This window comes from Coffea arabica, chromosome 10e (genome assembly GCF_036785885.1).
Source record: "Coffea arabica cultivar ET-39 chromosome 10e, Coffea Arabica ET-39 HiFi, whole genome shotgun sequence".
NCBI lineage: Eukaryota > Viridiplantae > Streptophyta > Magnoliopsida > Gentianales > Rubiaceae > Coffea > Coffea arabica.
This window is the reverse complement of record NC_092328.1, coordinates 5,146,410-5,170,503: the sequence shown is the minus strand read 5'-3', so window position 1 is coordinate 5,170,503 and position 24,094 is coordinate 5,146,410. Positions and strand designations below refer to the sequence as shown.

Genomic DNA, 24,094 nt, shown 5'->3' with positions numbered 1-24,094 from the left:
TATTCTAAAAATTATAAGAAATGTGATAAACAAAATAATTAAAAAATTAGTAAAAATAATAAAAATTTGAGTCAACTCTGGATGATTCGGAGTGATTCGACGTGACTCAGCCGTTTCAACCCTTCACAGTGACGTCTCGACGAGTCAAGTATCTCGAAATCGTACCGTCCCGATATCGTATCGGAAGAGTCCGAGACGGTGACGACTCGCCCGAGTTGTCTCGGACTCGGCCGAGTCTTTGAACCATGCTCGCTAAAGCAAGAGAAGAGACGTCTAAAATACTATCTAAACTGACAAACTGAATTATGATCACAGGCTTTGAAAATGCACAACAACTCTTCCTATCCAACCTTAACTAACATACCCTCAAAGTGTACCACTTTCACTGTTCTAATTTGGCTCAATCGGTAAAAATCGATCAAAAGTCATGTTATCAATGTAAATATTTTATTAATAAGCAGTATGTACGCAATATCATGAGAGACTTATGGTTTCGAAAACACACAATCTAACTGACACCACCTAAAAACCTCCACTATCACGACCATTACAGAGGCTATAATTTATATTAAATTGGGCCATGACACATTTTCACTAAGTTGCTTTAATTGAGACAAATGAAGCTGTTCAATTGGAAACACTTCCTACCTCGTATCCTACCTCGTATCCTACACATTCAAAATGTAATTTCTTGAATGCAAGATTATTAATTGAAGTGAAACTTGATGAATCCCATTGCTCTCGAACAGGTCTTTCTATTTAATTCTAATGGATAGGGATCAGACTTGCGAGTACGAGGCTGGCAGCATCTTGTCACGTGCGATTTGGCTGTGATAGAATGTCCTTTTCATTTTCCTTTTGGGGAAACTTCCAATCTTTACAGGTGCAATGCAACAGCTAATGTTCCAGCCGAATTGGAAGAAATGGCAGGGCTTGTCCTGTCTATCTCGTAAGGCATTATGGTGGCAAGCTCCCAATACTTTAGGCTTTTACCAAGTTTTAGATACATTATTGCGTCCTGCCGGGGGAGTCGTGGGAGAGGTACCAATAATTACTGAATCCCAGGTACAAAATTTTCTTTTTCTGTACTTTTTCTCTGGCTGGAAGCTAGCTAGCCTAGTTGCATGGGCAGTCCAAAAGTACATCTCTCTGGATTCTTATCATAAGTCACTACAATTTAAAGACTCTAGAAACACAATCGAATTTTGCAGTTGAAGACAATTTGGACGTTGCTGATTACATTTGTGATGACTCTTGCTGTACTAGAAGGTCAGGGACATAGGGCCCCCTCCTATCAGCCAGGCCTTTAGAAAAAGAGAAATGCACAAAGCAAGCATCATCTAACCACCAAAAATGAGAAAATAATGAAAATATAATCAGTTCCAATTTTTTTTTTGGTATATTATCGTTTATTTATTCTGGTCACTTTAATGATTTTATTTTTTAAACAAGGATAATCTCGACGCATTCATGAATTTCGTTACAGAAGATCGTTTTCAACATTTTGATACTTTAATCCAAATTATGAAAAAGTTATATATATATATATATATATATATATATATATATAGTTTTTGAAATCACAGAATGTTATATAAAAAATCAGTAAACCAGATAAGAGAGGCAAAGTGTATATCACCCATAAAAGATAGTTATTTGCAAAAGCAAAGGTTTGCGAACGTGTTCTGCATGCAATAGTTGATGTATACTCCGGGCGTCATGAGAGGGCTAAAGATGAGTAGAATGCCACCCTACCCCAGTGAGTGACTACTTTAATGGTGTTGCTTTGTCACAAGATGCAAAAAAGAGAGAAAAAGGTTTTGAATCAGATTAGCATGATACATGGAAGGAGAAAGGGCAAGAAAACAAAGATAAGGGAGAAAAAAAGGTAGCAAAAATATGCCAAGTTGTCACATTCAAAATCATGTACGCCAATTATCAAGGATGCTTTTGTAACATGATCTCCACTGAAAATATTAGCTAGTTCATGCTATTTAGGGGAAACTAATTACTAGTATTTAACTTGAATATCTTGGTGCTAATGGCCCTTCCTCTAACGCCAAGACCAATTATTGTTAAACCCTCCAGATGAGAGGGTTGACGTCCCACGACTCTGATAAGTTATTAATGCTAAGTAATATGGAGTTAATTGGTGAGCACAATGTTAATTTATTTGACAACGTTACATATCTGTTGTCATGGTTTGTGCACACTATATAAATTGTAAAAAGTGCTACATCACATCACAAAAAGTGCTACAGTAAAAATATCTCAAATAATTTACAACCCAAACAGAGCCATTGATACCTATTAGGCGACTTTTAAAAAGGAAAAGCAAAATAATTAAGCTTTTTTTTTTCTTGGTAAGTGTGGAATATCATGTCCATACTCACATTTATTGACCTTTTAGTATTAAGCACCAGCTCAATTTAATTATCCTTTTGCAGAAAGTTGACCCTCGAAACTTAATAAATATCTATTTCACAGGACACATGTTACAGAAAAAGTAATGATTGAAAGTTTATGTTGCGACAACATTAATTGGAGTCTTGAATTCGAAATTTTTCACTTAGAAAGAAAATTTGAAAAAAAAAAAAAAAGAGAGCACCTTAATTGATTCCAGAACCTAAAATATTGAATCCTTGTTGTGTCTGCATGTATTTGCTTGCGTAAAGCTATTGACTTAAAGAACTCCAATGGATGAAGGAAACCCTTGTCCACTATTTACACTTTTTGGCTTTAAAACACCTTTAGGATTGGGGATTACTCATCCTCTTTCCTTTTTATCCTTCATCTACTGGCCTCCCCTTCCCAAAGCCCCATCATTCACGCAACGCAAGTTGAAGCAGCTTTTAATTGTATACTTAAAGATGAAAACCTCAAAAAGCAGGATAATGGGATAAATATTCAATTCAATCTTCTTTTTAGAACAAACATGGGAAAGCGACGTTTTTATTTGAGAAAAATGAGAGAAAGGTACTTTAGTAGGCCAAACAGGGGTGTTTCTTTTATGTATAAATTAGTTAGGTACCTACTTTATACTGCTGCATTCACAGCCTAATCATATTATTGTTTTACACTGATTTGATATTGCAGATAGATTTGTAAGGAAATTTTGGTCTAACTATAGAAGAAATTAGAATGGAGGGTCTGACTGAGAATGAATTTTTGGGAGTTTAATAAGTTCTTCCTGTATTATGTAAATTATATTCTAAAATTATACAGTCATGCATGTACAAGTTAATTTACATGACAAAGAAACGCAGTCCAATAATTTGTAAGACGCTTCACCTGCAATCGACGGGTCATGGTTCGAATCATCAAAGAGATCCTCTTTTTTTTTTTTTTTTTAAAAAAAACAGTTAATTCACATGAACAAGAACTTACAATCCTTGCTGTCACGAGAAAGAGAAAAGGAAGAAGAAAAAACTAGTAGGTGATTTATCTTTTGATGATGGGAACTTCAGTTAAAAAAAAAAACTAGTAGGTGATTATGTCCCAGTGGAGGGAGAGGTGTCAAATGCTGGTGTTTGCATTCCTTTAACGAACAAAGAAAAATCAAGAAAATTGAGATTGATTGGTCAAGTGGCAAATATAGAAATCTCGAGTAGCATGTCACTAGCAAATTATAATGCAAAAAGCTTGGTATTTATATATGGGTCAAGATTCAACAAATAGTTCCAAGCCTCCAAGGCAACTACCGAAGAAGACCGGCCTGGAGCCAAATACAGCAGACCAATATTCTGGGAGAAGGCGAACTGATCATGATAAGTGGAGATAAAAGGACCGACAAATGCTTCATTATTGATTCTAATCTGACTTGATTAGGACAGCAATTTTATCATATTTCATGTTTCTATTCTACGCTTTTAAGGTATTTTCTAACCTGTGTTGCTGCAACACTTGTATGAAGTCGATTGCTCTGAAAATCCAGCTTGAAACTAGCCAAATTAAACAGACATTTTATTTGAATTTTTCATTATTGCAGCAGCCGATCGAGTACTTTATATTACGATATTATTTTGATCTGAAAAAAAAAAGGGTTCTGTGGACTATTGTCTGGCATAACTAACCAAATTAAACTCGAAGTGACCAACATATTAATTGATTGAAGCATTTGCCCGTCAGTGTTTAAATTCTGTGTCTGACAGTTGAGGGTGAAAAGGGATGAAATACATAATTCTTCCAAATAAGTTCACGTTCAAGGATTAACAAATATTACGTGCGTCCGCAAATTTTGGTCAAACTGTGCATTGATCACACCATCACTTTATTCTGGGCTTGTCCTCAATGTCACCGGCAATCCTAACCACTTCTACGGTGATTTTGGCGGTTGGAGAGCACAAATCAACCTGAGCCACTCGACTTGCTTTGCCTAATTCATTGGGTTGGATTGATTCTAAAGTGGGAATTGCACTACCATTATATAGGGTCCCAATTCTCCAAAGCTGAGGATACTATGCTTCACAAGTCATAGCCATCGCCAGCTGAATGTGAATAGATTCTGAATTATGCAACCCCCCATGAAGTCATCAACAAGAACTTTCATGCTTTGCTTCTTTTCATTGATTTTCTTTTTCACACACACCAAAAAGAAAAAAGGGTTAACTCTAGGACAAGTCATTGGCCATGGTGGAACCAGTGAGACACAATTGGCCTCTAATGCTTATGCTTCTTCAATTATTTAAGATATAGCAAGTAAATGAGAACTATGGATATGTTCATCTTGGGAATTGTAGCCATAATTTTTTCTTTCTTTCTTTGTTTTTTTGTTACAGAATTGTTATCACAATCTTTGTGCTTGAGTCATTTGTAAGCTTATGTAACTTATAGGTGAAGATATTATTCTAGAGAAGAGCTTTAGAGGAAAAGAAGAAATAAGAACAAAAAAAAAAAAATTAAAGTGAAGTATCCTCATAAAGGGTACCTTTTCCTCGTCGTAATCAAGAATCCGGTATCTACATAAAGGTTTCATGACGCAACCTAAATTGAAAAATAGTACAAATCAAGGGCTAATTCCAAACTTTATATTTTCTTCTGTTAATTGATTGATTGGGGATAGGATTTATTATGCTACTTGATCTGGAGATTGGCTTTAAAAATTAACTTGGAATCTTATGTAGTGTTGATACAACAATTCATGGCTAAAAGGAAGAATTATGAGTGTAAGATTTAACGCACGAAAATCAATCTTCTATGACTGTTGATTCAGAATTAGATCACAATTATAAGTGCTGCTACGCATTTCAAATATCATTTATCCAATTCTCTACTATTAACACCTAAATAGTTGCACCACTTTTATGAAGCAAACAAACCACATTTACACGGAAAAAAATGGCGAAAGGAATAGGCTATTCTTTTTTCTGAAGTTTCAATTATACAACAAGGAGAGCAGAAAAGTGACGAATGTGCTTTTGCGCAGGGGAACTACTGATGGATCTGTTTAGATGGTGTGTTTTTTAGGAGTTTTTATAAAATTTTACTCTAATTTACTGTAAAATTTTTAGTCGGTCCCATCTCTCCTATATAATGATTATGATCCCAAACCGACAGGTTAATATTTCTGTACTACCGTTTGTTGAACCTGAGGGATGAAGGAGATTAGGTTAGTCGAAAGATAATTATCGATTCAAGAACGTAAGGCACCCCTACTTTTTCAGGGTAAGAAGGGGTAGAGAAAATGCTTTCTTAGAGAAAATGTCTCGAGCCAATGTTCGAGTACCAAGCGCTGCGACGCTGAAATAACCCATGCTATACTCCTAGGAAAAGCTCGAAATGAAGAAAAGTAAAATATGTGATGTAAAAGTATGGAAACCTTTCGAGATAAGTACAATTTTTTTTTTTTAAAAGGAAGTTAGTACAAAGTTAGTAGTCCTAATTCACAAATTTTAAGGAGTCTGGTGTCTAACATTGTACTTCAATTTAAATGACCACAGATTCACCCAATCGAAAACATAGGGCTTCATTTTTGCATTAGAAAGAAAAAAAATGAAAATTGTCTAATTTGTGAATAAAAACTTTTCCAAAAACCTTAAAGAATGGTCTTATGGACATATGGGCTGGTATCATATGGCTGACAGATCAGCCTTACACTTGGTGGCCGAACAGAAGCTGTACAAAACTTCTACTGTGTGCAAACCTCTGAACAAATAGTCAGCCCACACAAACCAACTGATTGTATGTTGCCATGTTGAAATGCCTTTAGCAAACTTCAATCTAATTATAGATTTTTATTTTAGATAATTATTTTTTGTGATATTATATTACCATTTGCTTTTGCGTTCAGATTATGAATTCTTTAATAGCCAAAAAAGTTAATACCTAGAATCAATTAAAGATTGGTTTTTGCTGATCTTGATTGTTTTTAATAATCACAGTTTTGTAAAATCTGAAGTAAACGAGAATGAGGCCGAGTGCTTGGCTTGTTGTACTGTTCAGAGTTTTGACACTGTGAAAAGATTCTTTAAGACTTGTTGGTTTTTGTGTAATTTCCATAATTTGGGTTGGTGGCTACCATCTACCTTGGTTGCCTCCACCAAAATGCCACGTGTAGGTTTGCTTCAAAAAATTCAGGAGGGTGTGTTGTGCACGCATTTGATCCGGTGGTGGTTCACTCCCCTCCGGATTATTCCTGAGCCTCCTTAGGTCCGCCCCCTCCCCTTTAGTGTAGACTAGATTAAGTTATACAACAATTGTCGTCTCCGGAAAAAAAAAAAGTAATTTCCATAATCTGTAGCCAAAATGTCTTGGATGGCAACATTCTTTATTATACTGCCTTGGCTGGAGTTTGGAGGAAAGATACAGTTGAAGGCAGTAATTTTAAAATTTTTTTTTTTGGGTTAATATTGAAATTGCCCCAATATCGTCTCTTGAAATGAGAAAGTAATCATAATTATGCGTGAAATTGGCTCGTTAGGCGGGAAATTCAACAAACCAAGGACGTTAATTTTTTTTTTTTTCTATCGAACTTAATACACTAACTCGAGGAATTAAATTGGCTAGAGCATAACAAAAGATTATCTCGTTGATACCATCATTATACGAATGTTGTTCTTTGCTCTCAGAAGAAGAATGTTAGCTAAAAATCTAAAGTAAAAGTACAAAGAAAAAGGGAAAACAAAACCTATATAGCCCAAGTATACAAACATTTGTATTTTTGCTGTAGTAATTTCTTCACAAAGTAAACTACCTTTACGCGGCGATTATGCTTTTCAAGAACCAAGAAGTGTTTATTGCAAAAATAACTAAAATCATCCCTGGTTTCCCACTCGAATGTGTGGAATTGGTTACACCCCATGCAGCCCACTTATTAGTTTTCACAGAGGATCCCAAGAAAATAAAAAATCAATTGAGGCACAAATTTCTAGTCGATCGGGTCCATGACTCCGTTTTTGATCCCTTATATATCTCAACAGCCACACCGGATTTCCACCCTATATTGCTGGGATATAGAGTTGGAAGTTCTAAATATACACCAAAAGTTATATAAACAGGTTCTCAAATGTCATGCATCTTTTCTTCCTGAACTCAATACTTTTCAATTTTCACTATTCACTTGATCAAGGCACTATCACTAAATGTTATGTCATTTCACAATATAAACTTCCTACTCATTTCTACAAATTTCTTCAGACTAGTACTCTTTCTCGAGTAGATCTGAAATTTGAGTTATATAACCCCCTTTCAGATCATTAGATCACCAGCTGATCGAAAATAAATTGATATTTCACTGCATTGTTTGAGATAATTGTGAAATTTAGAACATAAATTTTGTTGGAGTGTTCATATATATATATATATATATATAGACAGAAGCCATGATGTTACCAAATAAAGTTGATCATGAGGGATTAGCTCCTTTTCCAATATTACTTAGACAAGGCTCTATGTACAACCTCAGTGCGGATGAGGTAAACAGCCAATTTGGAGACATGTCCAAACCTTCGAACACTATGAATTTAGATGAATTAGTCAAGAATGTCATCTCAACTGAAGAGGGTCATGATCATTTGATCCACGACCATTCTTCAGCAGTATCATCATCATCATCGTCATCCTCGTCTTCCTTAGCTTCTGTTGACGCTAAAAAGTTGGACCGTCCATTGAGTAAGAAAACAATAGAAGAAGTTTGGAACGAGATTGTGGATCGAGAATGCGGCGATCTCAACGGCAATATTGATTACTCAGCTAGACGACAACTGACAGTTGGAGAAACGAATTTAGAAGAATTCTTCATTCGGGCAGGTGTCCTCAGCCTGGGAAATCAACAAAGCATTACAAATCCACCACCATTATCAGTATTGGATCCACTGGTGTTAGTGAAGCAACAGTCATCTGATTGGATTAAGTTCGACATGGAGCACGGTCAGGAACAGGAACAGCAGCATCAGGTGATTTTTCCAACGCCAATCCAGGCCCGGATGGATGCTTCATATTTTCCGGTGTCAGATACTGGTTTTGAAAATCATCCTCAGGTTGGGGATGTCTCCTGTGACTTGGAAAAGCAGATGGGACTACCTATGGAGGCAGCATGTTCATCAAATCCTCATTTGGAGACTGAGAGGAAAAGGCGACACTCTGACGAAATGATGGAGAGGAGCTACCAAAGGAGGCAAAGAAGGATGATCAAGAACCGAGAATCTGCTGCAAGGTCAAGGGCAAGGAAACAGGTTCATATATATCAGGGATTTCGTGAATTGTCTTTTTGTAGCATTTTGGATCATATACGATTTCTGAATGCTCTGAAAGTTTTTTTTTTTTTTTGGTGGCTATAGGCATATACAAAACAGTTGGAGCAGAATGTGTTGGAATTAAAGAGAACAAACTTAAGGCTGAAGAAGCGAAAGGTACTAATTGCTATTGTTGGAAACCCTAATTGATTTCATTGTTGATCTTATTCACTCAACTAAGAAAAGATTGTGTTAATTCATCACACACGAAAATCATTGAAGTTCATTGTATGTATATTTGATTGCTTAAATAATTATGATGTCACCCTATGAATCATTTTTTATCCTCAAAACCGGAAAATCATCTACCATGAGTAAACTTGTTTTCTATGTACAACAACTGTGTCTTTTGTTTCCAATGTCAAAACATAGTTACCTTTAACTGAGAGAACTGGTTATGAAGTGAGAATAGACATCCTGACTAGTCGTCCAAGATTCATCCCGCTTACAGGATCAAACTGAAAAAAGGGGTTCCAGAAATGTGTGGCTAGTTCCTTGAATTTCTCAATTTCACACAAAAGCTTCCTGTGACACATAATTCAGGGACGTGATCAGAAGTAGGCAAAACAAATGAAGATGCTCGTGCAAATCGTGTGGCAAATTTCTTGAATAACCTATATATAGAGGTGACGCAGCTAAAAAATTCTAACGGAAAGAAGCAAATTAATTCATGCAAATATTGCACAGACATACCTTTGTGTTCCAATGAGTTAACATATTAGACGCGTCACTTATGCATCATCTATCTCCAAAATGGTTCTTCTTCATTTTCGTTTGCTTCTAAACACGCATTTCCCTGTTGCGAAATGCCTCAATTGCAATATGGGCGGAAGCAAGCCTATAATACATGCATGTTCAACAAGCTTATTGATTATTGGCCTAATTGTTTTGATACCTATTATTACTTGTTCGCAGGAAATGGGAATGGTGTTAGATTCCAATCCTACTTCAGGATCTCGATACCAGCTGCGAAGAACCAGCTCAGCTCCATTTTAGCATCGCTTTGATACAAGAACCTTTCTGTGTTTCGAACTAGATTTGACTTTTATTTTAATAATAATAAGCTGGAGAAGAATTTTGACTGCTTAGTTGTTCTTTTTTTGGTTCGCGGAGATATAATACAAGGGTCGTCTGGTCTCGAGTAATTATCTTCAGAACACAGGACAATCCCTTTAAGCAATGAGGTTCTTACTATTCCGTTGGGTACCTTATTTTACCTGAAACAAGCTTAAAAGACCTTTCATGTTGAGGCTTTGCACGGGTCTAAGCTCCTCTTAAGAAAACCTCAATTATAGTCAAGCATGATCCAAGAATAGCATGCACAACATCGATACATTTATTACCTTTTTTTTGGGGGGGGGGGGGGGGGGGGGGGAAGACTGAGAGCATAGGGCAACCAAATTGTTCAAGTACACGAACTATTTTTGTTTTGCCTTTGGACTTTGGTATAACACACGATAGAGGTTTTCTAAAAAGGATGCAATAATCAGGAGATTTTGTAATTGAAATGAGGTTAATTGGATGGGGGTGCAATGGAAATACGTGATTTCTTCACAGTATCTAGTAGGAAATTAGTTTAGAAATATAGGTGGGAGAATCCGAAGGAGGCAAAGAAGAATATTGATCAAGAATTGAAAATCTGCTGCAAGCTATATATACATGTCGGCAAATTTTTTTTTTCTTTCCTTTTTTAATGTAGAATTTCCGAACACATTTGTTAAAAACAAACAACAGTGCAAATGAAACAATTGCACTTAAAAATAATTGTTAAAAAACAGTGTGTATAATTAATGAAATACGTAGATTGCACACAATATATATGGACAGAATGTAAATTTGAATACTATTTTTTTGAACCTTGCGCATCAAAGGTCATCGTAATCATAACCATATTATTATACTTAATTTGCAAATTTATCAATGTGATAGTAAAATAAATTCCACAAAATTAACGTGACTAATTATTAATGTTAATCCCACTTGAAAAAAAGAAGGTTCAGTATTAGTACCACCGATTTTTTTGTTTTAGTAGAAGAAGATTAAAATTGAAAAAGCAATGGGTAATGGACAATTTGAACGCGGAACCTTTAATTCCAAAAACCTTAACCATAGTCTCTAGACACGTCTTCTTGACATTTTAACCGCAACACTTTCTTTTCTAATGCTACTTAATTTTCTACTGCTATTTATTGCATGAGTCAGCACTTCGCCAATACCTTAGTTAGGATATTTCAGGTCTTTCTCCTTCTAAGCTCAAGTTTTTTGCCCCAAAAAAAAAAACAAACCTCATGTTACATTTTTTTTTTTTTTTTTTGTCAATCGTCATCTCTAGTCTTACTCTATCATAATCTAACTAGAGGAAGATCAAACTGGACCTACAGGGAACCGATGGAGACAGAACTACCATCGGATCATGCAATAAATAGCCATTACTTAGTGCACCCGTCTGAATTTTTTTGAAAAGTCACATAATGTGACACCTTAAAGGCTCGGCGGTGACCACCAGCCTAGTTTTGACAAGAAAAATTCGCTCTAGTTTAAAAAGAAAAAGAAAAAGGTCCTAAATCCTTAATCCTTGAAAATATATATATATATATATATATATATATAGGACAAGGTGTGTAACCATTGACAAGCCACCGGTTGAATGGGTTGGTATAGTTTTGATCAATAGGATTTGGACCCGTAGATTTTTCTCCCTTTGCGTGGTGGACTAATCTTCTGTGAAATATGTCTCGGACTGTAAGCCCAGTGCCACTCAATACCTCATCTAGAAGCCCTGAACCTGATTATATAATGTTATAAAGTCCACTACTTGGAACCCCAGCCCATCCTCCATCCCAAAAAGGAGAAAAAATGGAGCTGTAGATGGGAGAATCAAAATCATTGTGAGATAAATTCTAAAAGTATCAAAACCAAAATTGTACCCCATTAATAAAAGAGTAAGTGTCATTTTTTTTTTATATATTGTTAGTGTGTACATATAGGTTGTACAGGAATTGAACAGGATCTGTTCTATAGGTTGTACGTCCGAGGAGAGGGATGGGTTGGGTGGTACGAGGGAAGGGAGTATAAACAAGAGGTCTCGAGTTCGAATCTTCTTACTTACGTTAGCAGGTTTAGATCATGCCACCTAATATGAATTTAAATTTGAAATTCAAATCATGCGCATATTCCATACATCCATAGTTACTAGTATAAAAAAAAAAAAATCACTACACAATCAGTGCATAAAATATTTTTCTTAATAAAATGATATGAGATTGCGTAGTTCTTGTTGGAAATGAAAAAAATTGTGCGTAAAATATATATGACAGCGGTGTTGGTAATGGAGAACCTTGTCATTAATTATGCTTCATTTGTCAAGTGCATGCTTCTAGTGAAAAAGTTTAACCTTCATCGACCCTAGCGGTGTACTTTAAACTCCAACATCTTCCAAATGAAGCTGTGGCATGGTGTGGAAGAGGCACTAACTATCTCATCCTGATTCCTGAGGGTGGTAGGACCAAAAAAGGAATCATGTTTTGCAGATATTGTGGCTATGGAACAAATGCCCTTCTTCACAAAATTCATGATCATCTTAATTACCTACTCCCCAACCCTTCACAAAAGCCGTTGCCTGCTTTAAATGAACAAAATTATTTGAGAATATGACTACATTGTTTGAGAGAATGTTATGATTTACATCTCACTCCACTGCTAAATGAGACGGTATACCATTCTCACTTCCAAAGTCTAGTTCCATTTTTCGAAGATTTGGAGTTAATTAAGTTGCAACGATGCAAGTCAGGGCAGGCGAGAGAGAATGAATGTGCCAACATGGGTAATTATCTCAGCACAAGTAGCCAAATTACAGTTAAGGATTTCGATATTTTTGAGAAAACGACTTGCTTGCAACTCTGTGGATCCATCACCCAACCTAAAGATATTTAAAAGAAGAAACTCGAACATTGACCAACTGTTTCTAGACACACGACTGATTGTCAATAACCAAGAAAAAGATCGACAACACTTTTCATCTAATTTGCAGTTTCCCCCTCTTTTTTTTTTTTTTTTTCTCACAATTATATCATAACCTAGTAGACTACGAACTATTAATCACCTCAAATGATCCATCCATGACACTAGTTCGACCAACTTAAAGGAGGATTTGTTCAGCGTAAAAATTTTATGAAAAAAAAAAAAGATTCATATATCTTTATAAAATTACATACATGGGTCATGCTACAAAAATGTTACGTACGTGTAAGTGTAACAACCAGAACAAAAAGGGAAACAAGAGAGGAAAAAATTGAATGGATGATGGAGCCATGTTTATTGGATCAAAAAAAAAAAAGTGGGGCGGGGGGGGGGGGGGGGGGGGGGAGGTGGGAGCAGCGAGTATTAGATTCTATTCTCCTTCCTTTCTTCGATTCCAAAAGTCTCTCAACTCTCAACCACTCTCCTAACAACAACACATCTCTTTCTCTCTCTCTCTCTCTCTCTTCTATTTTTATTTTTATTTTTATTTTTTGTCAAAACTCTCTCTCTTCTATTGACTGCCTGAACGTAGCAAAGTGCTTGCTACAATCATCCCATCCATCATAAAGTTCATCAATGATCAATCTGCTCTCATCTCATGTCCTAATACCGCGGTCACGGTCACGGTCAGGGTCACCGTTATCTCTCCGTTCTTGACGTCCCAGTGAGGGAGGGAGGGAGGGAGTCGGCCTGCCCATTCTGCCCCACCCATGACCTCACTTCCCTGCTCCTTAGTCATTCACTGCTGCCCCTACTTAGTTTCTCTCTTTCTTGTATCTAATGACTCTTGGGTCGGCCCTCCCGAGTCCCAAGTCTTTCTCTTCAAACCCTCTGATTAAAGATCATTTCATCCGACGGTCAAAACCCAAACAAAGTCTTCACACTCACTCAACCCTGTCTTGCATTGCAAATTTGCAATTACTCCACAACAACACAACCCTTTTCTGCAGCTTCAGCTAGCTAGGCTTAGATCTTCCCCTGAAGAGAAAATCAATTTTCTCCCTAGATTTTGCAGGTATGTACTCAGCTTCTTTTTCTTTCTCCCCCAGCTCCCTCCTCCTTTCTTTCAAAGCTTTTTCCCAGCCAAAATTCTCTTTTTCATGAACAAGTTTTCTGCCTGCAGCTTATTATTCTCGGGCAAAAAAACTCCTAGCTCTCATTTTTCCTTTCGTTTCTTTCCAGTTAAAAAACTACCCTTTGCAGGGTAAAACAATCCCAAGAAGAAACTAGATTTGGTTGTCGTTAGTTTACTGCTGTACATTGTTCTTCTTCGTACTGCACCTTTCGCCATTATTCAGTGTAATCTTCTCTTTTAGATCTCCATTAGTCCGTCTCCATCATTATCTGAACGCATATATATGAATTTTGTAAATATGTCTTCCCTACTTATGAAGTTGCTGTCTTTCCTATTCATAAATTCTTGTCTCATGCTCAATATTTTTGTCTACGTGAAACTATTCAATTTTATGCTACCTGAAAAAGATTTTTTTTTTTTTTTTAAAAGTTTCTTACTGCTAGCTAGCAGTAACGAGAAATGAAATCTTGTCCTGTTTCAGTAATTAGTAGTGGTACTAAGAGAAAAAAATCTACTACTTTTGGCTCTTTCTTTTCTTTTCTTTTTTTTTTTCCCCTTTTTTGTGGGGAAAAATCTTAACGTGACGGTTTTTTTTTTTTTTTTTTTGGTTGGTTTGTGGTTAGAAATTGTCGGAAGATACTAGGAAAAACGGTTTGTTTTGTCCGAGGGACTCGGAGGAGAGATCTAACGGTGATACGAGGTTTGATGTTTTCTGATGTCAGGTTGCTAGCCGTACAGATGGAGGTGATTGTTAAGAAGCCCTTGCTAACGTGCGCCGAGGGTGCTCTGTCCTCGATTTTCACTACGGCTACTCCTCCTGCTTCTTTGGTCAACGTTCAACTGCTTTCCTTGGCTCGAGTAAGATTTCATCACTCCCCTCTTTCCATTTCTTTCCCTTTTTCATTAATTAATTCTGTCACTTTTTAATTTCAATTTTTTTTTTTACAAAGTCGGTCCATTATCAATTCAATTTTTCACTTTGTCATGATTGGACGGGATTTTCTTCCTCTCTCTCTCTCTCTCTTTTTTTTTTTTTTTAACTTTCATTTATTTTAAAGTGTCTTTCAAGGTTGTTAAGATTTTAATCTTTATCTAGTATTTTTTTTCTTGAATTAATTTTTTATACACTCGTCACGAAGAGTGTAATAAAAATTATGAAAAATTTGAATCTAAAATTTAATTTTTACATATTTATCATGGATCTAGTAAAGGTAAAGATAATATATGCCTTAACCGTATATAAGATTTACTTTTTTTTTTTTTTTCAAGTTTAGTGAATAATGCTAGTATTGCTTATTTTGTCCTTTAGTACTATGCTAATTGCACTATTTTCCTCATACCGGACGTCAAAGGGAACATGAATTTGGCTTTTATACGCCTTTTAGAGTTCCGGGTTAGTTGTTGATGGGTCCCGATCTGAATACTACAATAGTCTGCCACCAATCCCATGCGCCATTATTATTCTGCTATTCCTTAATTCTGGACTGAATTTTAAAACAGAAATGGTGAAACCTCAAAAGCAAATCATTTCAAACTACCGTGCTTTTGAGTTCATATTTTATTCCGGGCGTTGAGCATATATTCGAATATTCTTTTGAAATTATGAGAATTTTTTTTTAACACCTTTTTTTTTCCAAGCATTTTACTTTTCGTACACAGGGGAATAAGGATCTGTGGCTTTATTACATTGGCAACTAGTATGCTTTAGTATGAGTGTTAACTTAAGTGCAGAGTTAATCATTAAGTTGCATGGGTAAAGGAAATTATTGAACAAGTTCTTCTTCACCTCTCACTTCACTTGTTGTTGTTGTTGTTGTACACTTGCTAATGGTACACTTTGTCGTGAACGGCAAGCAAATTACAGGATCTTTTTGGGTGGTTGGCGGCAACTGAAGTGAAGGGTAAAGGAAACTCTGATGACCAGTTGAAAGTGGTGGGTGCAGAGCAAGGGGATGGAGACGAGCAAAACGACGGTGGCAGTGATAATGGGGAAGGTGACTTCCCGGATGGTGAAGAAGAGGTAGCCCCTGAAGATGGAGGCGGTCCTGGAAGCAATCCCAACAGCAGCAATGGCAACGCCAAGAAGGGCCCTGCAGGAGCTGGTGGTGCGGGAGACGAGAATGGGGAGGAAGAAGATGGAGAAGATGGTGACGGACACAATGACCGTGATGACGACGACGATGACGAAAACCAGGATGATGATGATGATGATGACGAGGAGGAGGAGGAGGATGATGATCGTGAGGATGAAGGAGATGAGGAAGAAGTGGCAGAAGAGGACGCAGAAGACGAAGAGGAGCCAGAAGATGAGGAAGAGGAGGAGGCCCTCCAGCCTCCAAAGAAGAGGAAGAAGTAGATGGCTCGAAAATGAAAATGTTACAACTCCCCCTCCCCGTTTGGAGCAGCCCCCCTTCTCTTTTAACCTGATGAAAAACTAGGTCTCTGACCTTCTGATCGTACTGTAGCTGATGAGTATAATTATGAACGTCTTTCATTCGAATGTTTTAGACAACTTCCCAACTTTATAGATTGGCCAATTGAGCAGACAACTGATTTTTGGTTACTTGATTAAAAACATGATTTTCTCCGTCGTTCACCTTCATTCTCACTGAATTTCAGTCATTAGCCATTGATTCATCCTGCATACCAATCTGCTATGATGTCTCTCCTTGTTCGTCTTAACTCTCCTGCCGTTTATTGAGTTTCCAGGTTTAGCATGATTACTTTCGCCGTGCAAGGACAAGAACATGATTGTTTTCCAGGATGTCAGGACGTAACATACCACTGTTTTAATTTTTTAACTGCTTTCAATACTAAAAACCTTACCAAGAACATGGGCTAAGGGGGAAAATTCGACAAGACACTGCTACAGATTTTGCCAAGGGCGCCGTACATCACTAAAATCAGGTCGTCATTGCTCCCTAATGTTGGAAGGGTTCTCGCATGAGTATACCATATAGTAGTAGTAACATAGCAAGACAGTAACTATAACTACCTTTTCCTACATTTTACGACTTAAAACAATTGGGAACCGTCAATATACATAGCTTTAATGCTACGGGCAAGCAGAAATTACCATGTATAGAGTTCCATATACAGAGAGAGTCTATTTACATATGCCAGGCAGACACTTGAGGAGTTATTCTAGTTTTGCCGTCAAGTGCCCTGCAACGCTGAACCTACACACGAAATCAGCACAAAATGAATTGACAAATAGTTCTGAGGAAAAAACAAACGCAAAACACGTTGGAGTACAGACGTCAGAAGTTTGAGTAATAAAACAAAGCAAAGGAACTTGATCTTTTTGACCTTTAATGACAATATAATGCACCAGAAGACCAACCAACAAGAAGAGAAACAGCATTTGGGGCAAATACAGAAATGAGTAATACGTTCTATCTGCCCATTTCACTAGAAGAAAAACTTGCAGCGGTTAATTTGTATAAAAGATTGGAGGAGTAATAATCAAAGACAGTCTATTGGTATTTAAGACAGCAATTTCAGTATAACCAAATTATCAATTATGTTAGAACATTGCTAGCATTGAGTTCAAGACGAACACTGTCAAACAATTTTCTGCACTAGTTCAGACTTCAGGTTGCTTGGCATAAGCAAAGTACTGTTAAGTTCTCTTGTACTGTTTGAAATTTACTCCCAGGAACCAAGTATATTGACCAGCAGTGTTCCAAGTCGTTCATAAATATAAAAGAGAATGTGATGATCTAGAATTGACCTCTTCTTGCCTTCTTTAGAGCTTATGAGGGGCGAGAAAGCTTATAATTGTAGTATTCCACTATCCTCTTGAACAACTAATCATTTCTTTGTGGCATCAATAAACATCGCTCGTGTCCAGTGCTCTACATCTTCAGTTTGTGAAGGTGGAGGAGGATAAGTTGGATGCTCAACAAGATCCCATCCTTCAATGAAGTTTTCATTCTTTCCAATATCAGAAAATTCAGTGGGGAATAGGAAACTGGAAGCAGAACTCGGAACATGGCTGTCAAAAACATTTCTCTGCATGGTGAAAAGATAGAGAAATTCAGGTTACAGGACGAACTCATCATAAAGGTGTCTGCTATTTGTCTGTTTATTAACTATTCTAAGATAAACCCAAAAAAAAATTGTTTCCCAGCTGAAAGCAGCCCACAGGTATCATAGACACTTGATCTGTACATCCTACTCCTACTTTCTTGATAATCAAGAGCGACAGAGCCAATCTTACATTATCTAATTCTAATCTGAGTGTCAAATCACATCCCATTGCTCTTATTTGTTACCACCTCATGATCAGAATATGATTTCATCATATTTTCATCATGGTACTGTGACTGAAGGAACCAAACTAAAGTCAGACGAAAAGTTATATCCGAAACCATCATTGCCTTTCTGCATGAATCAAAAAATAAATTTGATCTTCCAATGAATTCAAGAAAATGTTGATACAGTGCCCGCAAATACTGATAGTACTAAGAAACAAGAAGATACTGATGCTGCAACAATGGAGCCAGACAGAATATGTATAAATTCATTATAAAGTAATTACCTTCATAGGGAAGGCATGTGCACTTTCCACCAAAGTGCTTGATGAAATAGCTGAATCTACCTTCCATACAGACTTGTTCAACTGCTGGGCTTGCTTGGATGACCTAAAAACCACGTCAACATAGATAGTCCAAAAGGACAAAGCAAAGTCTAGTCTGTTAACATATAGGATAAATTTCTGGTGAGCAAAAAACCTCGAGGCATTGCTAGCAACATTAAGTAATTTACCTCATGTATCAATTCTTCACACAATCAAGTAAACCTGGTAAAGACATCTTAATTGGTTTTTGTATTTCCAGGGCATTTCTCAACCTTAGAGGGATGAACTAAATAGCCCACAGGTCATTTAATCCAAGTTGTAAAGCATATAAGTCAACTTCAGCTACTGCAGCTGAGGTTGGTATAGATTTAAGATGGACTGAAATCAAGCAGAGTTTGCCATTTTAGAACTTTCAACTCAAATAGAACATAAAATTGTTGCGCCAAGAATGGTGCAAGTTATTCAAAGTATGGCCAATGGAAGAAAAGAATAAGGTACCTTGAAGAAGCCATTTTCGAGGAAACAAAAGACCGCACTTGCTTGGAAGAAGAAAGGATGGACAACAACCTCGAAAATGCTTCAAACGTAGAAGCCTCGGCAGGAACTTCCAAACACAATGAATTATAGCAGTATGCAGTTGCACATGCCACGCTTTTCTTGAGAAGGGATATTCCTTTCTGCAAATCATTGTGTGTTTCAATAGAATGAGGAGAGGCAGACGAGTAGTTGAGACTGCTACTACGAGAAGAATCCAAATGAGGTTTCCTATCTGATTCCATCGAAGCAACACCAAAGTTACTTGAGCTTCTATCAGACCATGAGGTTTCCCCACTAGTGGAGCAAAAATTTTGGCGAGGAATGAAAAGAGGATATTCGCTGCTGCATTGCATAAACAACAACAACTAATTAGTAGCAAGACTAAGTAATTCACAGTCTAAAAGGGGCCAGTAATCTGAGGCCACCAGAATACCTTCTTGAAGATGGACGAGCGTCCCAATAAGAATCTCGTTGCCATATCCTAGAGCATGAACCCTGATAATAGAAAATAGCAAAAGATGAAGAGAATATTAACTCCTACAGTGACGAGCAAACTCCCCATCTTACTGCAGTTTCACAAACACAACACAGAAACATGTGAATAGGAACACGGACATGGAATCACAACATTAATAAGCTTTTAAACTGTTTAGGCTTTAAAAACCATCATCACAACAATTCTCTTCCTATGTAACTAACAAAGTAGATATCATGAGGAAAAGTCCACCTATACAACACAACTATAGCGATTTCTGATTGTCTAGGAGTCAAAAAGTACCTTCAACAAGAACACTGATCTTCTTCTAACAGAGGGGACAAAAGCAATAGGTGAACTTGTTCATTAATAACCAACTGAGATTCAGTTATCAAGGCCAACTATGACGTATGTAAGTAAGAGAAATGATAATTTATTTTCTTAAATACCATAGCTGAAGGAACATTGAATTCCAACATGTTTAGAGCATGCACAAGGACTTTTGCATGCAATTGCTGAAAACAAGATTCCACATTTCTGTCTTTCTCTGTACATGCATGATATCTGATATTTTGACCTTTCAAAAGCATATCAATAAAAAATCCACTCCAGCAGAAAAGCATGTGTACAAAACATACACAGAAAACTAGACTTTTGCATGCTATAATCTCTATAAATGATTTTCACCAGTTCTATCTTTTCCTGTAGATGCATGAGACTTGACAAATATGGATGTGAAGAGTGTATAACAAAACTTTACCGCTTTATCTAAGTTTATATAGTAAATTCACTATGAGCTGCAAGGTTGATCTAAAATCAGATAATATAGCTACTAAATCCAAACACCAAAGATACCTCTCCTCTAAAAAATCCTTGCAAGTTACTGGTATATACATGGTATAAAATTATACTTAGTAAACATATAAATGCAGCCACAAGTATTAAATTATTAAAAAGAGATGACTAATGAGCATACCGCAAATCCTGAGTTATGAAGTGCAGGGGCACAGACATGATGAACGACAAGATTCAGAAGCTGCACCATGTATCTGATTTCAACAGTTGATTACTATCCAATAGAGAGAGGTAATATATAATATGCAAAACAGAAAATCTTTTGTTTCTCAGATTTTTAGAATAATGATAACTGAGAGAAGATAAACATGATTGGATAATATACATACATGTATATATGTCCTGAAAGTGTCCCTTACATTCTTCAGTGCAGGACTGGAATAAAAATGATCGACTTGGACAAGCTAAAACTATTAAAAATATGGCAGATATTCTCACTTCAAATATGTGATCAAGTGGTCAAAATTACATAACATTGCATCAGATGAAACTTAAAGAAGAGAAAAATGACTAAAATTCAGTAACAACTGACTCAAGACTTCCTTCCTAATTATTATTTTCTTTTTCAAGATTACCTAACACTTTGTTCATGTTCACTTTAACCAAAGAACCCTTGTTTCAGCAGCAACTAATTCTTCTACCAACATTATGTTCATACAGACTGAAAGGAGGAGAGATTTCACCATCTACTCATGAAGAAAAAGGAAATAATGTATTTTGAATGACTGCCACGGGATAAATTATATGATATATACATTAAACTCGCATCATCCAAAGTAGCAAGTATAGATGTATACAGTATAACAATTACCCCAAAGAGGCGGCAAGCTCATCACGTGGAACAGAATGTGGATCAAGTCCTCTCGGTAAGCGTGCATTACAAATGGTGTCATATTGACCAGTGAAACCATCTTTTCTATCACCATCAACATTCAGCTGCACAGCAACAAGAAAATTTAGTCTTATTGAATCTCCCCTGGTCAGAGCATGGCAACAAGGAAAAAAAAAGACAAATAACACTAAAATAACATCTGAATCTGACCCGACGTAATGGGAATAACTTGCATATCTGTTTCACAATGACAGACTGTCTGTGTAGGAGTTCAGAGGTAATTGCCATCTGCAATTGACATATGCTGTAGTATTAAATGAAGTTCACCAAAAGTTCTCAAGATAACGATAAACAATATGTAGAATCATGTCTCCAACTCAAGTTGAAAGCCTGAATGTATAGGGTAGAGAAACATCTTACATGTCCAAGACTCTGTGTGCAAATAAGATTAGGATAGAACTTTTCTAGTTGTTCCACTTGATTCTTTTGCAGCTGCAATGAGATAATCATCAATAGAAATTAAATTATGCAGATCCCAGAATCTCAATTATCACTTTCCATAATGTATATGCATCTGACTGAAAAAACAAATTCCAGAGCTAAAATATGATACCACACTCATGGCCGACTCAAGCAATTCATACTTGGCATCTAAATCATGAGACATCGCCTCGATCATTGACTTTCCTGCACAAACATCTATTAGTCTAGCAGCTGGGGCCAAAAAAAAAAAAAAGATACTAATTAGCCTCGTTTTGCATGTAAAAAGTAACTCAATAAGTTTTCAACCTTGCAAAACTTCTTGTTGTCGAAGATGGAGCTTCTCCTTCATTTTTATAAGTTTCTCTTTTTGAAGCAGCAACCAACTTTTCTGATCATCTGCCTTTCGCTGTAGAGTGCAGGAAGATATATGAAAATCATTCAAAAATGAGTGATGGTATGAATAGGTCAGGTCATCCATCAGAAAGTTCGTATTTTACATCTGCCAAGGCAAAATCGAGAATTGAAATTCACAATTTTAGTTTTTTCTTTTTTGGGTAGGACAAATTTTAGGTGACATTCGAGTATTCCCAATCCCACCACTGCTCAGTCAGCGCATCATGTTCTATGCCATTTTCTTAGTCCATAACATCTTATGAGCACAAGTAACAGCTGTTCTCATTCTCTGCCTCTCTTTCTCTACGCTCTTTCACTATTGTAAATAACCCAATTCCTTCTCCCTCTCTCTCTCTGTTCCCACAGCTAAAGGTTTGAAAACCATGCTCCCTAACAAAATAACATTCTTAATACTTCTTTGCCAATAGATAGAGCTACATATATCCTAAGTTTTCAACATCACACGTAACCATATAAACAAGCGCGATTCCACCAACATTGTCAGCTAAGTTGAGAATCAAAAAGCTCCCATATTTATGTTAGCATATAACTTACAAAAATAACCAAGTGCAAGCCAAGTAAAACACAAGCTAGCAAAGACCAAAAGAATGCTGCAGGCACTCAAACCTTTGCAAGAAGGGCTTCGCTTAATTTTGAATATAAGGCATCCTTCTTGCTCTTCAGAGACTTTAAATTAGTACTGTACTCATTCAATCTGCACATGCAAAAACAGATAACAAGCCATGAAGTCTAATTAAAATTCCAAAAAAAAAAGAAAGAAAGAAAGAAACATTTGGGAACATATTAGTCTCTGAATTGAAATACCTGTAATTGACGCAGACAGGGCAGATTGAGGCAAGATTGGAGCTGTCGCAAATAGCACAGCTAGTATTGGTTCTTCTGGTCATCGGCATCAGCTGAGAATTCATCAGCCAACTGAATATTTATCTAGAATTTGCTCCACACTGAACCCCTAGATTCACAAACGACGCCGTTCCCGATGAATTGCAAAGGGGAAAAAGTTGCAGCTCATCGGAATCAATAATACTGGAAAATAATCAATCTTGTTAATTTGGGAGAAGAAAGAGCTCTGAGGCTAAAAGTAACTTGAGCTGCACGTACACAGTGAATTATACGCGTATACGTACGGAATAGTATACGTAGATGGAATGTAGAATTGCTGGGGGCGGTGGTGTTATAAGAGGCACTGGTTTATGTTTGCCATCAGTAGTGCATTCTTGACCTTTATTAACTACTACTAAAACAAATCTTAATATAAATAATTCAAAGCCCTTTTTTTAATGTGCCGTAATTACAAAATTTTGATGTATAATTATCCATTTAGTTGAAAACAAAAAACAGGCAAAATCGGTGACAAGGTAATATTTCAATGAGTGTAACAAAAAAATATATATATGACAAAAGAATAGAAAACATGTAAATAGGAGCAGTGAAAATTATTTTTTCTCTATATACATATTATAAAAAAAAAATATTATGTTTAAGATTTTTATATTCCTTAAACTTCTTATTTAACTAAATAAGAAACTTTTGTATAAAAGTTGTTTAGAAATGATCACCTTCTTATATATTTGGCCTTAAATTTAGATACAATTTAATAAACTCAATCAAATTACTAGCACTTTTTTTTGTGCAAAATAAGATTATAAAAGTCGAAAATAGGGGATTTGAGATCTCTTGATTAATTTGACTAATATCACTACTAATTAAACTCAAATTACGTACCTTGGGATGATGGGTCAACGGTAACTGCTCATCCACTGGGTCAAGGGTGATTTTAATCTTGGGTTGATGAGGCCCAATATGCAAAGCCCATATATAGAAGCCCAAACATAGTGCATTATCTGATGGCATACCTTCTATTTTTTTTTTTTTAAAAGGGAAACCGGCTTAGTATTTAAGGGAAGTCCATGATTTGTGAGGCGCGCATTAGGTCTACAATTGGACGTAGAAATGGGCACGGTATGAGAGGACGTTTCAGTCCATATCACAAAAGTAGGGTTATTTTGCCATTTGCTCATCTCGCTGGTCTAGTCCAAAGTTTTAAGGGCTCCGGATCTTTTATTGCACTTTCATGTGTTGTATCCCT

The 24,094-nt window shown here is 36.5% G+C and overlaps 3 protein-coding genes across 6 annotated transcripts; 2 read left to right on the top strand and 1 right to left on the bottom strand.

Moving 5' to 3' along the window:
• Nucleotides 1-7,857: 7,857 nt before the first annotated feature.
• LOC113712624 (ABSCISIC ACID-INSENSITIVE 5-like protein 3) lies at nucleotides 7,858-9,804 on the top strand. Its single transcript, XM_027236116.2, has 3 exons — nucleotides 7,858-8,672; nucleotides 8,778-8,849; nucleotides 9,648-9,804. The coding sequence occupies exons 1-3, from the start codon at nucleotides 7,890-7,892 to the stop codon at nucleotides 9,726-9,728; spliced, it is 936 nt and encodes a 311-aa protein (XP_027091917.2). The 5' UTR covers nucleotides 7,858-7,889; the 3' UTR covers nucleotides 9,729-9,804.
• A 3,646-nt stretch (nucleotides 9,805-13,450) lies between these two features.
• Nucleotides 13,451-16,376, top strand: LOC140014949 (uncharacterized). Of its 2 annotated transcripts, XM_072066664.1 has the most exons (4): nucleotides 13,451-13,767; nucleotides 13,935-14,051; nucleotides 14,550-14,685; nucleotides 15,692-16,376. In XM_072066664.1, the coding sequence occupies exons 3-4, from the start codon at nucleotides 14,566-14,568 to the stop codon at nucleotides 16,181-16,183; spliced, it is 612 nt and encodes a 203-aa protein (XP_071922765.1). In that variant the 5' UTR covers nucleotides 13,451-13,767; nucleotides 13,935-14,051; nucleotides 14,550-14,565; the 3' UTR covers nucleotides 16,184-16,376. The 2 variants fall into 2 exon arrangements, with proteins under 2 accessions (XP_071922765.1, XP_071922764.1); XM_072066663.1 differs by lacking the exon at nucleotides 13,935-14,051 and having other exon boundaries at nucleotides 13,453-13,767.
• Nucleotides 16,377-16,721: 345 nt separating this feature from the next.
• On the bottom strand, nucleotides 16,722-23,218 carry LOC113712057 (uncharacterized). Of its 3 annotated transcripts, none has more exons than XM_072066662.1 (13): nucleotides 22,810-23,218; nucleotides 22,612-22,699; nucleotides 21,898-21,997; nucleotides 21,722-21,795; nucleotides 21,529-21,600; nucleotides 21,319-21,396; nucleotides 21,088-21,212; nucleotides 20,398-20,470; nucleotides 19,380-19,441; nucleotides 18,908-19,285; nucleotides 18,371-18,473; nucleotides 17,561-17,841; nucleotides 16,722-17,006 (listed from the first exon to the last, which is right to left on the bottom strand). In XM_072066662.1, exons 1-12 carry the CDS (start codon nucleotides 22,911-22,913, stop codon nucleotides 17,641-17,643), a joined length of 1,458 nt encoding a protein of 485 aa, XP_071922763.1. In that variant the 5' UTR covers nucleotides 22,914-23,218; the 3' UTR covers nucleotides 16,722-17,006; nucleotides 17,561-17,640. The 3 variants fall into 3 exon arrangements, with proteins under 3 accessions (XP_071922763.1, XP_071922762.1, XP_071922761.1); XM_072066661.1 differs by having other exon boundaries at nucleotides 17,571-17,841; nucleotides 18,908-19,288; nucleotides 22,810-23,216; XM_072066660.1 differs by having other exon boundaries at nucleotides 18,908-19,288; nucleotides 22,810-23,215.
• Nucleotides 23,219-24,094: the final 876 nt, after the last annotated feature.